Here is a 16,015-nt window from a genome sequence, read left to right as displayed (position 1 = left end):
TGTACTTATAAAAAAATCTTTAACAGCTTGCATAGATTTAGCTTTTTCCTCCATCTTTTTAAGAACTTCTTCTGCCTTGTTGCCAAACAGGCGGTCCTGGTTTAAGGAAGCATCCAGTAATTTCGCTTTAACATGATCTGGCAAGGATTGCTCCTTAAGCCAAGCATGCCCTCTAAGTACAGACCCAGTTACAGCAGCCCTGCAAGATGCCTCTAGTGAATCAAAACCACATTGCAAAGTATGTTTTCCAACTTGTTCAGCAGAATGCAGTAAATCCTGTAAATCCTTATTTTCAGCACAATCAGGAATCAACATAATTTTTTGTTTAAGCAATCTAATAATATGCTGCTGATACTTTAACATATGAAACTGGTAGTTTAAGGCCCTAATGGCCAAAGTTGCAGAAGTGTACACCTTCTTACTCCATCTATCCAGCGCCCTGGAGTCTCTATCAGAGGGGGTACGGTTTTTGGCAGTAGTAGCTTTAATGCCCTTGGGTCCCTGTGAAATGGTCTCGGGATCCGCAGTAGGACTTTTCAAAAGGAACTTATGAAAGTTAGGGACCCTGTAATATCTATCAGGTTTTCTGGGAGCAGGAGGTAAAGAGTCAGGGGCCAAGCTAGATTCCGAAAAGACATTATCAACAATGTCTAGTACAGGATGTATGGCTAAAGGCCTGTGCTGGGGCAGGAGTAAGAAATCCCTAAGCCTCTTTTTAGAATCAGAGAAATCCTGACTTTCCCAACGAAAATGCTCCCTGAGGGTATGCAAGGTTTCACCAAAAGAAAAATCCTCTGGGGGGTATGCAAAGGGAATAAAATCCTCAGCATAAGAATCCTCATAGGCAGATAAGAGTAAATGCTGGTCATCAGAGGAAACAGAAAATTCAGAATCCTGGTCAAAAGTATCATAAGCAAACTCAGTCCTAGGTTTCTTAGAGGGGGAAGGTTGGCTTCCCCTGATTAAAGTAATAAGGTCATAGTCATTCTTATCATTTGTTTTTTAGGCATAGAGGCTTGGCCATGCGGTCTGGGCATCCGTTTTCTAGGTGTGGTTCGAGTTTTAGGCCTTAAAGAAGAAGAAGATGGCGTCGGTTTAATAAGCAAGTCAGTAGGCCTGAATGCACCCTCAGAAGCCGGTGCCTGCACATCGGCTCCGGACCCATCCAGGGTAGAGACATCCACAGGTTCCACAGTTGAAGCATCTCGCGGCATACCAGACTCCGAATGGGTCTCAGTAGAGGCCTGCGAATCTGAAGTAGCAGGTATCAGGGGATGTGAAAGCGCTTCACTGAGTACCGGCGAACTGGCGACTGGCTTAGGAGAGGCGTCATCGGCAGCTTTGAACCTCGGCGGCCTGTCTCTGTCTTTGCGTTTTTTCAGAATATCGGTAGTCGGATGGCTTGCCAAAGAAATATTCGGATAATTGAACTGAGCATCAAAATATTTAGAAGCGTAAATATACCAACTATTGTGGTTTAAATAAGGCACAAAACTGGCAGCGAGGTACGTCGTGGTCAGGGCCTAAGCAAGGAATACAGTACGGATGAAAATCTTTATGAGGTATTTGCTGTCCATAAGTAATGCAATTATTTACTTTTACTGACATCGGTTTAGAGCAAGAAAAAGTTTCCCCAATGGGGTACTTAGCTTTTAGTTGAAATCTTCATTTCTGAAACTCGAAAACGAAAATATCAGGAGTAGGTCGACCGGCACTTGTGAACTGCTTCTGCTTCGGGCACTGCATGGCAAGAAAGACTGATGTAATGGCGTCGGCTGCATGTTTTATACCCCTGACATCACGGAAGAAGGGACAGCAACCGACGCAAGTCCCAAGACTTTGTTAATCAGGCCGACTGAGGACTACTGCAAGCAGATAACCTAAATGGGATGACTGCAACAGTGAAACACGAAGAACATCCTCTGGGGAGTGAAGCCTCCAGAGAGAATCCTTGCACGCTCATTGATAGTTTGATGGGATAGCTGAGGAGTTGCTAAAGAAGTGACCAATGGACTGCTAAGGTCCATTGCAGAATTCTCATGTGTAGATAAGCTGCTGGTAACACAGTTATGGTGGCAGCCATGGAGCCCTGGGATTGTCAACATTTTTCTGACTTGTAGTTTTATTTTTGAAATCCAATCCTGTCCAGAGTACGGAAAGCCAATATCTTGGTCGAATGCATATGCACCTCTATAAAATCTATGCTCTGAAATGGTTGAAGCTGGGACTTTTGTATGTTGATTGTTATGCCCAAGGTAGGAATTAGCTGTAACAAGTAGTCCCTGGTCTGGATAAATAGATGCCTGGTTGGAGCAGTTAGCAGCCAGTCGTCTAGGTACAGAAAAACATGAAATCCTTGCAGTCTGAGATGAGCTGCAACTACCCTAATGCATTTAGTGAACACCCTGGGGGCTGTGGTGAGACCAAAGGGAAGGGGAAGCACTCTGTACAGATGACTGGCTCCCAGCCTGAAGCGTAGGTACCTCTTCTGGACTGCCTGTCCATCTTGACGTAGTAGTACGCATCCTTCAGGTCCACTGAACACATCCAGTCGCCCATTTTCAAAATAGGAAGACTGGACTGGACTGGATCGTGACCACCCTGTCTTTTTTTGGTATTAAAAAGAATTTTGAAAAATGCCGGATATGATCAGATCTGGTGGGACCTTCTGGATGACTCTTTTCTGTAGCAGCTTTGAGATTTCCAACTCTGCTACTTCTCTCTGACTGCTGGAATGTCCAGGAGAGGTGTTTTTTGTTTGGGGGATTTTAAAAAGGAATTCAGTATCCTCTGGATATGATACTTTGCACCCACTGATCATTTGTGATGGCTACCAGGCATCTGGGTGCAAGGATAAATGCACCCCAACTGCCTCCAGAGAAGGGCAATCAGGCAACCCCTCAGGAGCACTGAGATAGTCTGAGAAATAATCCTGAGAAACTTGATTTCCCAGACCCCTCTGCCGCCTGAGCAGCATCTACCATTTTAACCATTCCCCCCTCTGCCTCTGAGGAAGTATTCTCCCTGCGACTCCTGAAAAGGACCCTGAGATTTTTTGAACCACAACCCCCCCCCCCACAGACTCCTGGAAAAGAATATCTGGGGGGGTAGAAAAACAGATTCCAATGGCAGACATAGAGTCTTTCCATCTTTCTTACTACAGGACAGTGTGTCTCTTAACAGTGGGCCCAAACAAAGATGATCCTTCAAAAGGGACACTGATGAAGGACACCCTGAAAGGTTCTGCAAAGTCACACAGCCACATCCAGGCATGACGTCTAATGGCAATGCCGGAACCGGTGGCCCTAAAGATACCCTCCACAGCATGTTAGACTAACCTCATGGACACATTAGATATTGTCTGTAGAGTGGGCAATCTGGAGGAGAAGGATTTCTTGTCCTCATCAGACATGGACTCTGGGGAACGACCTAGAAAGTCTTTTGATTAAATCCCTCTGTAGCTTGGTAAAATGGGGAAAGTAGCTTAAGGCTAGCAGAGTGAAGGTAGATGAGGTGTAAACTCTCTTACCAAATCTGTCCATAGCCCTAGACTCCCTGTTAGGGGGATGGACAGAGGAGCTTTCCTGGGCCAGCTCCTTCTTAGTGGCTGCCGCAACAACCATGGCATCTACCAGGATTCTCTTAGTCCAATGGGGTCAGATGGGGGATCACTTAGGACTTTATCTGCACGCTTAGGTATAGGTTCTACCATGTCTGGATCATTCCAAGCCCTGCTTGATACCAGATCAACGAAAGCATCAGCTCGGGGGGGGGGGGGACACCCAAGATGTAGATGGGCCAGACCCAAAACCCTCCAAGAACACAGATTTCTCCAGGGTTGGATTTTGGGAAGACAATCCACCTCTTTGGTGCAGGATTTCCAAGATGTCTCCAAAACAGACATCCTTAGGTGGAAATCTGGGGGACCCTTCCCTTTCCTCAAAATTGGTGTCTTCGGAGATGGATTCCTCTGGGGAATCCAGGTGCCTTCTTTTGCACTTTCTCTTCAAGGGAATCTCCTCAGTTGGGTGTTCCAGGGAGAAGTTAGAAGAGATCTGGGGTTCCAAAGGAGGAAGTACTTGTAGGTTTTGCTGGGCTGGGGACAGTCTCCAAAGGGGTGATAAGTGGATCCAAAAGGGTGGGAGCCGAGGATCTCCTGGGCATGGAGAGGACCCTCTCCACCACCTCAAAAGCAGAATGGGCCGGAGAAGCTGAAGATCATCCTCCCAGAGCAGAAGCTACCAGGACACAGTATCCCTGACTGCCCCCCAGCCCTCCGCTCTGTGAGGGAAGCCAGGGCCAAGCTGCTGAATGCCGATGCTCTGAGGTGAAGCAAGGGCTCTGAAACTTTGGAGTTGAGGTCAACCCATCGGGGCCAATGTTGAGGCTTCAGCTCCGACAGCCACTCTGCTCTGACATAGTTGGAACCGAGCGAGTCAGGGTAGGTGCCAGAGTTGAAGTGAGATCCACTATCATCTCTGACACCTTGGCTTTTGGGGCACTTGGATCCGACAGCTCCGAAGCAGCAGGTCAGATCAGAAAAGGAGCTAGGGGTCTAAAGGGTGACTATCTGCCCATGGTCCCGGTAAGAGACAGAACTGATAAGACCCCCATTTAGATCTGTATCTGAAGGAGCCACCTCATCAATCTGTCCACCTTCAATTCTGAAATACTGTGGGTATACCTGATAGAAGATGTTCTGGAAGATGGCCTGGATACAATCCTAGTAGAACTCTCAGTACGAGGCGAATCTGTGGAAGGAGGAGGGAGCTCAGGGCTGAGGAGAGAATTGTATGGACTTATTTGGATCCGGAGCTCTAAGATCCAACACCTTAGCAGCCTTGGCTGGAGGCTGATACGAAGACGAGGAAGCAGACCTCCCGGGGAACGTTTTCTGTACTCCCTGTCTTCACAGTGCTTTTTGGGAGGGGGGTTGAGCCCCTGAAGAAAACAAAGAACCTGACGATGGGGTTGACAGTGGCTTGAGAATAAGCTTTTTCCTTCTTTCAGACAATGCTCTTTGATGGAAGCCCTCAAAGATGCTATAGCATGCATCAAGGTGAACAGGGCCAAGACAATATATGCACTCTCTGTGGGCATCACATAAGGGAATCTAGTGCCCACAACAGGGAGGGAGCTCAGGGCTGAGGAGAGGATTGTGGAGAGGAAGTGCATTTCTTGAAACCTAAAGGTTTCTTGGACATCTCAAAAACTTTTTAGAGAGGAAAGGAGGAAAGAAAGAGAAAGGACAGCAGTTCAGGCCAAGAATGGACCAGCGGATGCAAGTAAGACAAGCTAAAATAAACTAGAGCTTTTTTTTTTTTTTTTAATCACCGAGTTAGAAGGTAGGGTAGAAAAAAGTAAGGGAGGCTATAGTAAAAAAACAGAAACAAAACTCAACTTAGCTTATGGCTAAAGACAAAAACTTTTCACCGGAGCTTCAGACAATGGACTGTGATGCTTCTCCTAAGAGTGGCAAATGAGATATGAAGTAACTGGGGGGAGTGAGGCATTATGGGTAGGGGAAGAGCTTGAGCTTCAGAGCCTAAGCTTTTGTAAGCGGATGAGGTCAGATCCGAGACCCACAGGTCAAGAAAGAATGAAAAGGACAACATCAAATCATACATTTTTTTTATTTTTGGTTTAGTCACACACACTGTTCAAGTACAATATTCCCCATCTGAGTGGATACACCATATCAGACTATGAAATCTTCACATACATACTATCACTACCTTGCCTTTTGACAAATACTGCCCCCCCGAAATAAAAAAAAATATCAATAGTCATAACACAGATCTTATTCAATAGCGTTCTCATGTGGCAATGCTAATTAATAAACTAAGTTTCAGTTTTTGTGTTGGGAGTTAGCATAATGGTTAAGGTGTTTACCTCATTGACACAAAGTACAGGGTTTGACACATACCTTTGAAAGGGAAATGGACTAGGCATAAATTGGCCCCAAGGGCAGGTAGCCTAGTACTTACTTATGACTGCCTTTAGTTTTGATATATTACCTGCCCCCCAAAATGACAGATTCTATACAGTGCCAAGTTCTCAGTGAAAAGAAAATGAAAAACAATAACAGTATAATTTCAATCTGCAGCGGTGCTCCCCCTAGAAGGCATATAATTTTTATTCAGCAGTAATTACATAAACACCATCTGCTTTCATCTACAACATGCCTCCTCAACACTAAAAAGAAAGCTGCCTGCTGTGCACCTCACTATTTTATTGTGAAAAAAGTGAAAGAAAAACATCACCACAAAATTAGAAGTTATGTACCTACCATAACGTTCCATGTTAGTTGTCTTCTCTCGCCTTCTTTCTTGCTGGATGGGTTCGGAGCCGATCCTCGGCTCCGACTCGGCACTTGCTTTAGCTTGAGAACTCCTTTTACCAGCTCGAGGCAACCCTATATCCCATGATGCAAGGCGGAACTACCTCAGATCTCGTTTGGTAGCTAACCTACCCTGCTAAGGACTAACCTAACATAATTAGGAAAACCAAGTTCATAATAAGAGTCCTCATATGAAGGCTCAGAAGGAAACAACCTGATAGGAACTCTTCAAGATCTGTCCAAGCCAGGGGGAAGGAGGGAGGGCAAGAAAGAAGGCGAGAAGACAACTAACATGGAACGTTATGGTAGGTACATAACTTCTAAATGTTAAGTTGTCAATCTCGCCTTCATTCTTGCTGGATGGGACCGCGTCCCTAGCACCTGTATCCCGGGTGGCTCAATGGAACAGACTCTTGAGAACTGTGGAACCAAAACTGGCCCTGTCTCTGGAGGCCAAGTCTAACTTGTAATGAGAGACAAAGGTATGAGGCGTGGCCCAAGTAGCTGCTGCACAAATGGTATCAATGGGTAGTCTATCCTGAAAGGCTGCAGAAGTGGATAGACTCCTGGTTGAGTGTGCTTTCGGTTTAGAAGGTAGCTGCTTGCCTCTGAGAGAGTACACATAGGAAATGGTGGAAGTCAACCATCTGGATAAGGTCACTTTAGAAACTGGAAGACCTACCCTGTTTTCTGCATAGGAGACAAATAATTGGTCCGATTTCCTGAATTGTTTAGTTCTATGCAAATAGTACCTGAGCTGACGATGGACATCCCAAAAATGAAGCTTTTGTTCAGCTCTGTCAGAATAGTTTGGGAAAAAGACTGGTAGATCTATGGATTGGTTAATATTGGTTTGAGACACAACTTTGGGGAGAAAGGACGGGTTCGTTCTTAAGGATACCCTGTCCTTATGAAAAACCAAGTAAGGGGAACGAATGCAGAGAGCTTGAATCTCGGAAACCCTTCTTGCTGAAGTGACAGCCAGTAAGAATATAGTTTTCCAGGTCAATAACTTCAAAGAACATGAAGCAGACGGTTCGAAGGGAGGTAGCATCAAGGATGCCAACATTAAATTTAGATCCCATTGCGGAGGAGGATGCTTTATCGGCGGCTTTAGGAGAAAAACTCCTCTCAGAAAGGCCTTGCATAATCTATGAGACATAATGTTATTATCATGCAAGCCAACATGATACTTGGAAATAGCAGCCAGTTGAACTTTAACTGTAGATGAAGAACATCCTGAATGAAAAACTTCAGCCAGGAAATCTAAAACAGAATGCACAGGAGCAGTAAAGGGATCAATATTCCTGGAATTTGCCCAAATAGAAAAACGTCGCCACTTGCTAGCATAAACAGTTCTAGTGGACGACTTAAAAGAAGACACTAAGATGTCTCTGACTGAATCAGAGATCATCGGAAGCCTGGCTAGGGAAGGAAGTGGAGCAACCAAGCAGTGAGGTTGAGAGAATGAATGGCCCGGTGCTGCTGACCCGACTGGTGGATCAAGAGATCCGGAACTGGGTCCAGATGCCAGGGCTGCACCAGGAGGTGACGATGCAGAGACGGAAACCAAATTTGTCGAGGCCAGTAAGGGGCAATGAGAATCAACTTGGCCCTCAAAACGGTGGCTTTCTGAATGACTTATGGAATCAAGGGAAAAGGAGGAAAAGCGTATAGAAGTCCCCGGGGCCAATCCTGGGTTAGAGAGTCTCTCAGGGGTTGGCCTGGAAGGGGAAAGAGGGTGAAAAAATTGGGGCACTTGTTGTTTTGAGGTGTAGCAAAAAGATCGCAACAAGGAGGGCCCCACTTCAGAAAAATCTGATCCACTACAGATTGATTGAGAGACCACTCGTGAGGCATCAGAATGGATCTGCTCAGCCTGTCCGCCAAGAGGTTGGACCTGCCAGGGATGTGCGTTGCTATCAGAAACCGATGAGAGGAGATTGCCCATTGCCAAAGTCTGAGAGCTTCTCGACACAACGGATAGGACCTGGTCCCGCCCTGCTTGTTGATGCACCAGACCACGGACATGTTGTCCGTTTGTACTGCAATAGTCCCCGTGGGAAGAAAGTCGTTGAGGGCTTGCAACGTTAAAAGCACCGCTCTCATCTCCAGGACATTGATGTGCAGATGGTATTCTATGGGTTGCCACGTCCCGTGGACCATCCTGCCCTGATAATGCCCCCCCCACCCGATCAGAGAGGCATCCATAGTAACTGTGGCAACTGGAGGAGGGGGAACAAAGGGTCGGCCCTGATGAAGAAGAGGGGAAGATATCCACCAGTTCAGATGAGTTCTGCACGATTGTGTGACTAAGATTTCGTGCCTCATCGGAAGACTGTGGTACGACCACTGAGTGAATAACATCCACTGCAGAAGACGCATGTGGAAGCGAGCCAGTGGTAGAAGAACAATGGCCGCAGCCATAAGACCTAGAACCTTTAGTATCAATCTGGCTTTGACCCTGCTGCTCTGCAATAGAATCGAGCAATTTTTGGATGTCCAGAATTCTTTGATCTGTTAGTCTGGCTAACATTTTGACGGTGTTTAATTCTGCCTATAAAGGTGATAGATTGGCAAGGCCACAGAGAAGATTTTTTGAAATTTACTGAAATTCCCAAACTCCTGCAAAGCTGCAGAGTGTAGTCTCTGGTCTGAAGAAGCTGACACCTGGTGGTGGCGGAGAGGAGCCAGTCGTCCAAATAAGGAAACACCTGGAATCCTTGACGTCTCAGATGAGCTGTGACCACTGCCATGCATTTGGTAAACACTCTGGGGGCTGAAGTGAGGCCAAAGGGCAGGGCTCTGAATTGGTAATGACTGGTCCCTAGCCGAAAGCGGAGAAACCTTCTGGAGCGCCTGTGAATCTTTATGTGATAGTACGCGTCCTGAAGGTCTATAGAGCACATCCAGTTGTCCTTGTCCAGAAAGGGCAGAATGGACTGAAGTGTGACCATCCGGAATCTTGCCTTCTTGACAAATCTGTTTAGATTGCTCAGGTCTAATATTGGTCTCCAATCTCCCGTCCTTTTGGGGACCAAAAAGAATCTCGAGTAGACGCCGGATCCTACTTGGTCTGCCGGAACAGTCTGGACGGCTCTTTTTCCTAGGAGCTTTGAAACCTCCTGTTCTGCCAAATCCCTTTGACCAGGTGAGATGTCTGGAAGGGATTGTTGAGGTACGGGATACCTTTCGAAGGGGATTTTGTAACCCTCGGATATGATCGACTGTACCCACATATCTTGTGAGAGGGAATGCCAGGCTACTGGGTACAGCGAAATCCTTCCCCCGACTGCCTCCAAGGGTGGACAGTCGGGCAACACCTCAGGGGTGCTGAAAGGGCTTCTCAGGAAGAGACTCCCTGTTGCCCTGGTTCTGAGGACCCCCTGCCTCTAGGGCGGTGTCTATTATTGTTACCCCCTCTGCCTCTGGGGGTAAACTGACCACGTGTGTCCGGTGTAGCTCCTTGGGCTTTGCGGAACCACATCTTCCCTCCCTTCTGACCCTTGGGATATGGTCTAGAAGGGGTGGAAAAATGGACTCCAACGGCAGAAAGAGTTTTACCGTCCTGCTCACACCTGGTCAAGGTATCCTTCACCTGAGGTCCGAACAAAGCTGAACCATCAAAGGGGGTATTGGTGAAGGACGCCTTAAAGGGGTCCGCAAAACTACAAAGCTGCATCCAGGCTTGGCGTCTAAGAGCTACTCCTGTGCCTGCGGCCCTGCTCGCTCCATCGGCCGCATAGGATATGAGCCGCATGGAGGAGTTGGATAAGGAATTCAGGATTGCTAGCTGTGAGGCAATCTTTTCTTGAGCCCCAGCAGCAGAAGGATCCTGGACCACTTCACCCAGTTCCTTGAGAATACCTCTTTGAAGCCTGGTGAAGTGACAAAGGTAGTTCAGCGAACGCATAGCAAAGGTCGCTGAAGAAAACATCCGCTTTCCATACCTGTCCATGGTCCTAGAATCCTTGTTAGGAGGATGGACAGGTACTGAAGGATCCGCCAGTTCCTTCTTAGTGGCCGCCACCACCATAGCATCCACAGAGACGCCCTTGGAAAGAAACTGTTTGTCCGTAGGGGCCGTAATAAACTTGGATGGTCTCCTGGGGACAGGTTCCACAGAATCTGGAGCTGCCCACGACTTCCGAGCCACTACCTGCATAAGTGGGTCGAAAGGCGGAGACACCCAGGAGGTGGAGGGTCGGGATCCAAAAGCCTCCAGGTATACCGACTCATCCTCGGAGGGATCAATGGATGGCCAATTCCCCCTCTGTTTGAGGAGCTCAAGGATGTCTGAAAAGGAGACATCCTCAGAGGGGGATCGTGGGGAACCCTCCAACTCATCTAAGTCGGTATCAGATGTAGTAGACTCGGGGGAGTCTGTGTGTTTCCTCTTACACGTCCTCTTCCGAGGGGGTTCACCTGCAGGATCAGGAGAAACTTCGGAAGAGGAGGAAATTCCCAATGGGGAAACCTGGGGCGATGGATCCCTGGGCCTGAGAGCAAGAGGCTGGCAAGAGGTGTCTACAGGCACCGAAGAGGGAGGAGCTAGAGGGATGGACCGTTGACCTGGCTCAGGAGCCAGGACACTCCTCATCACCTCAAAGGCTCCCCTCCCCGGGAGACCGGAATATCCCCGATCCGAGGATACAGGAATTCCCGGCTCCACTGAGAGGGAAGGCTCCGAGGCCGATGTCGGTGCCGAGCTTACCAAAGCGAAGCCCGAGAGGGAGAGCGGGGGCGGACAAGGGTCCGATGCCACTAGCCCCTCGAGCCGACAAGGGAAACTTCGACGACCGGATCCCTCCAAGGAAGGTCTCAAGGAGGAGATCGGAGCCGACGACGGAGCCGAAGGATGTATCGGCTCCGGCCAAACAGTCGCTGTCCCGAAGCTCCGCCCGAACTCTGGTGGGGAGTCGGAGGAGGAAGTTCAAGGGTGAAACAATAGCCGAAGTCTGCTGAGACGGGCTATGGAGCATTTGGGCCAGTGCCTGTGACTTTAACAGCCTGCTTACCACCCTCTCTAAGTCGTGGTCAGACAGCCTGGAAGATCTCGAAGATCGGCTCCGATGGCTCCGCTCCGACAAAAGAGGAGACCCCGGAGCCGAGTGGATACTCTCCAACGAAGGGGACCGAGATCTCTTTCGGGACGAAGTCATCGGAGCCGAAGTCCCCTGAATTCCAGATGGAGCCGAAGGTTTCTCGGCTCCGATGCTGGATAAGGTGTCGGCTCCAGCCGGAGCCGACAAGGCCACAGTAGACCGGGTGTCGGAACCAATCGGTGCCGAACCCACTACCTTGGAAGCAGAAAGATCGGTTCCAGCCGGAGCCGATCTCGGCTCCGACGGAGCCGGAGCCACCGGAGGAGGCTTGGATACTGTAGCCTGAACCTTCGGTGGCTTAGAAGGTTTACTAGACCCTGTTTTAGAGGGAGAACCTTCTGGCTTAAGTAAGCCACGGAGGATCAATTTATTCCTCCTTTCCTGCAGGACTCTCTGGCTAAAAGAGTGACACAAAGCACAGGAGTCCTGCAGGTGCAAAGGCCCCAGGCAGTAAACACAAGAAGTGTGACCGTCTGTCAGAGACATTTTCTGACAGCACGAGTCACACTTCTTGAAGCCTGAGACCTTGCCTTTCTTTGACATAGTCCTAGAGGAAGAAGTTACACACACCCCAACAAACACACAATTAATCCCCAAACAGACAGACACACAGGTAGGGATTAACCAATGGGGTCTAGGCCTAACTTAAAATTGTTTTACAACTATGAAAAGAATTTAAAAGTTTTTAACTATAAGGGAAATAGGGTGGGCTGTAGAAACACTACACACTATGAAAAGGGTAAAAAGGGAGAAATAAATCCCTAACTAAGCTTTCAGACAATATTAACTTACCTCAGCTGGCAAAGGAGACCTCTTTCGCTAAGAGGCAAACGAGATCTGAGATAGTTCCGCCTTGCATCATGGGATATAGGGTTGCCTCGAGCTGGTAAAAGGAGTTCTCAAGCTAAAGCAAGTGCCGAGTCGGAGCCGAGGATCGGCTCCGAACCCATCCAGCAAGAATGAAGGCGAGATTGACAACTTAACATCTATATTTCAACATGTTGCTCATATACAGCATACACCTTCAAATTGGTTGCATGATTACCTGTTTTGTATGGGTCATGAAACTGCCTTCTGCTTTCATACACGGCCTGCATTCCAAACCAAGATACACACTTCCAGTGCAAAGTACTGATCTGTGATTGTGAAGAAAGTCAACAGCATAGTGGTCTCAGTAATTAACTTCAACTTATTGTTCACAGACACACACACTTCTCCTAGACAAGCCAGATCACATAACAAGCCCTGTGTTTTTACATACACCCTGATTCCTAAAATATAGCCATCCTTTCTATGTCCTTCTGATGTTAAGTTGTGATGAAAGTAAAAAAAATTATCACACTAATGTTTTCAATTTATACTGCTAAGACAGTATACACTCCCCCACCAAGCCAAGATGAAGACAACTTTATTATGATCATGACAAATTTCCTTTACTTTCATCCATAGACTGACTCCTCCCAAACAGACTACCTTTGGGCAATCCCATACAATGTGTAATCACCAAAAGTGGTGTAAAAATAGTCTCATTAAAATTAAGTTGTGCACTTACCATAATGATAGAACATCATGATCAAGTACGTCCACTTCAAAAAGAAGGACTGCTCACCACAAGCAGCACTAATCTGACATCTTCAGGATTTCCCCAAAGCTAAAACTCATCTCCTCACACCCACAATGTACCTTGCTTTCCTTTCATCTCCATACTTAGTTTGTTAGCTGAATGTCTATAAGCACTTGGAAAAGACCTATACTCACCATACTCATCTGTCTACAACAGACTATAAATAATCATCCCCTTAAAGGTTTCAGAGGCAGCTGGCCAGGCCAGTAAAAAGTGAATAAAAATGAGGAGGAAGGGTCAGGAGGCAGGGTATGTTGAAGTGGATGGATGTGGATCATGAAGATCTGTCATTTAGGCAAGTACATGACTTTCAAAGCTTGCATGATGCAATCCACCACATCAAAAAGAAGAACAAAGTCCAAAGCTTATGTTTAGGGTAACATCATGACAGAATGCCAGAGGACAGTGGTCTTGAAAAAAGATACAGATCTTGAGATCACATGTAGCTCGCAGTGTCTTGCAAAAGTACATGGTAAAAGTCCATGTAGCAGCACAAGTGTCATTCACTGACAAATTTCTAAAGCAGGTTGAAGAGGTAGACCGAATAAGTTCTGGGTTTACTGGAATCATCCTGATAGGGATGTATACTGCTGAAAGAAAGCAATGTGAGCCGAATGACCATTCCCCACAGCCCTCTTGATACCAGAAGTACGATCTGGTCCTCCCCTGTTTACTGATGCTCCACAACACTTACCTGTTGTGTAAGTTGGTCCTGAAAGGCCTGAAACACAAACAGAAGCATCCCCATCTCCAGGAAATTCATGTGTAAAGAGGCCTCTCATTGAGTCCAAGTCCATTGCACCATCTTCCCCAAACAATGACTCCTCATACCCAGCGGTAAGGGGATGGGAATCCTTTTCTGAGAATAGGTGAATGGAGCCACCCACTGGAGAATTCTGTGACAGACTTTGGATAATCAAAAGACCTGATCCATGGAGTCTTCCACAAGAGACCACTGCACACACAGGGTCCACTATAGTGCTTTTCATGTAGAACCATATGAACAAGTACCATATGAATAGTTGCTATAAGCTCCAATACTTTCACAGCATTAGGGCAGCTGGTAGAGAGGGATGTTGCAGGAACAACCTTATTGCTGACTTAACGGATATTATCCTGCCTGGTGAAGTCAGGTCAATTTCTGTATCATGCCCAAGTAAAAAGCAGTCTTTTTATATCTGTGCTTAAAATTGCACCACTTGAGACTTTGTAATGGTCACTTAAATTCCTAAGGTCAGACAGCGCCAAAGTAAATAGTTCCTTACAAGCAGCAAGGGCTCCCTTGTGGTGGCAATCAGGAACCAGTCATCTAGATATGGGAATGCTCTTATTCAAAACAGCTTCAAGTGAGCTCTTATCCAGAGCAGTCTCAAGTGAGCTGCAACTGCTGCCCTGCATGTGGCTGACACACGGGAAACACTGGTGTGACCTAAAGGCAGTGCTTGCAACTGATAATGAGTGGTTCCCAGCTGGAAAAACAGGAACATCCTGAGATCCTTCATTATCCTTAAGGTCCAAAGAGCACATCCAGTCTCCCTCCTGAAGACAAGGAAGGACTGATTATCTAGGACTATCAAGAATGTGTTTTTTCTTACATAAGCATTTAGGTTGCTTGAGGTCTTCTGTCTTTTGGGGCATTAAAAAGAATGTGGAATAAACCTCAAGCCATTTCTAGTCTGGTGGAATTTCCTGGACAGCCCTTTTTGCAAAGAAGTTGATGACATCCATCCTGACTTCTTGCTTCTAGCCGTATGAGATGTTTGGAAGTGGGAATGAAGCTGGCCATGGAATTATTGTGAAAAGAATTGTACAATCTCTGAATTTTATTTTCTTGATCCATCCACCCTGTATGATGGCTGTTCATGCATCTACATGAATTGATATCCATCTCTCAAACTGCTTTCACAGGTAGACGAGCTGGGCAAATCCTCAGGGGTGCTGTAGCTGATTCCCAGACAGAGATCTAGAGAATGTCTGGTTTTCCAGTTCAATTCTGCCTCTAAGGCAGCGCCCACTGGAGAAGGCCCACTGATTGCAGGATGATCTTCTGCCAGACTGTTGCTCAGAGGGTGAATGTTGATTTACACAATTAAGTTCTTAGCACTTTTTTTTTTAACCAAAGTACAGTTGTGGGGTGGAGAACTTTATCCCAAAAGCAGTGAATGTCTTCCCCTCCTGTATGCTCTTGAGCAACTTCTCCTTCATCTGAGGTCTGGAAAGTGAGGACTCATCAAAGGGGGCCTCGACACAGGATGCCAAAAATTTTCCCATGAACTGCATAATATAAGCCAGACCTGTCACCTTGCAGTAATACCTGCCCCAGTTGCCTTCACTGCTCCATCTGCTGCCTAAAGGATCAGCCTAATGGAGAGTGATGCAAAGCTGTCACTTGTGATGTTAATTTGTGGCACAGACTGTTACATGATAACTTTTTTAGCACATTGAGCGACCCCCCCCCCCCACAAGTTCACTCAGAACTAAGTTCATATGTATCAGGTATTTCAGGACCTTTATAAGAAAAAAAAAAAAAAGCAGATGAAAAAGCATCCTTTCTTGTACAGTCCCCATTGGGGATGAACCGAAGGGCTCTCCGTCTAAAGTCCATCACAATGGAGTTTGCAAGAAATGCTGAATCAAAGTCTGCTGTGATGACCACTCAGTTTGAAGAGGACAGGCTGGATAATGCAAAATTATTTCATCTTGTTGCTACAGGACACCCATTCCCACCTAAAATCATGATAAAAATACCAAATAAAGAAAAAGGGTTTCATTCTGCTCCAGCTCCAACAAGGTATGTGCTTGGGAGGTTGAAAGAGCTTGCTTGTTGCTCCTAGGAATAAGCTCAGCCACTCTGGACTTTTACCAAGCCTTAACCATAACTAGCTTGATCATGTGATCAATAGAAAGGCAACTTATGACATAGGAGGGGAGGACTAAAAAGCCTCC

General features: G+C 46.7%; 1 protein-coding gene across 4 annotated transcripts in view; it reads right to left on the bottom strand.

Moving 5' to 3' along the window:
• Window positions 1-16,015, bottom strand: part of HSPBP1 (HSPA (Hsp70) binding protein 1) — a 712,194-nt gene that overhangs the window by 236,757 nt on the left and 459,422 nt on the right. The window contains exon 7 of one of the 4 annotated variants that reach the window (XM_044059627.1): window positions 12,491-12,581. The exons of the other annotated variants lie outside the window; for them this stretch is intronic. Within the exon in view, the coding sequence (XP_043915562.1) occupies window positions 12,491-12,581 (91 nt within the window). The remainder of the gene's footprint in view (window positions 1-12,490; window positions 12,582-16,015) is intronic. 4 annotated transcript variants of the gene reach the window in all.

This window comes from Protopterus annectens, chromosome 17.part0 (assembly GCF_019279795.1).
Source record: "Protopterus annectens isolate FY-2018-M chromosome 17.part0, PAN1.0, whole genome shotgun sequence".
Lineage (NCBI taxonomy): Eukaryota > Metazoa > Chordata > Ceratodontiformes > Protopteridae > Protopterus > Protopterus annectens.
The sequence above is the reverse complement of the archived record's forward strand: the minus strand, read 5'-3'. Positions and strand labels throughout refer to the sequence as shown.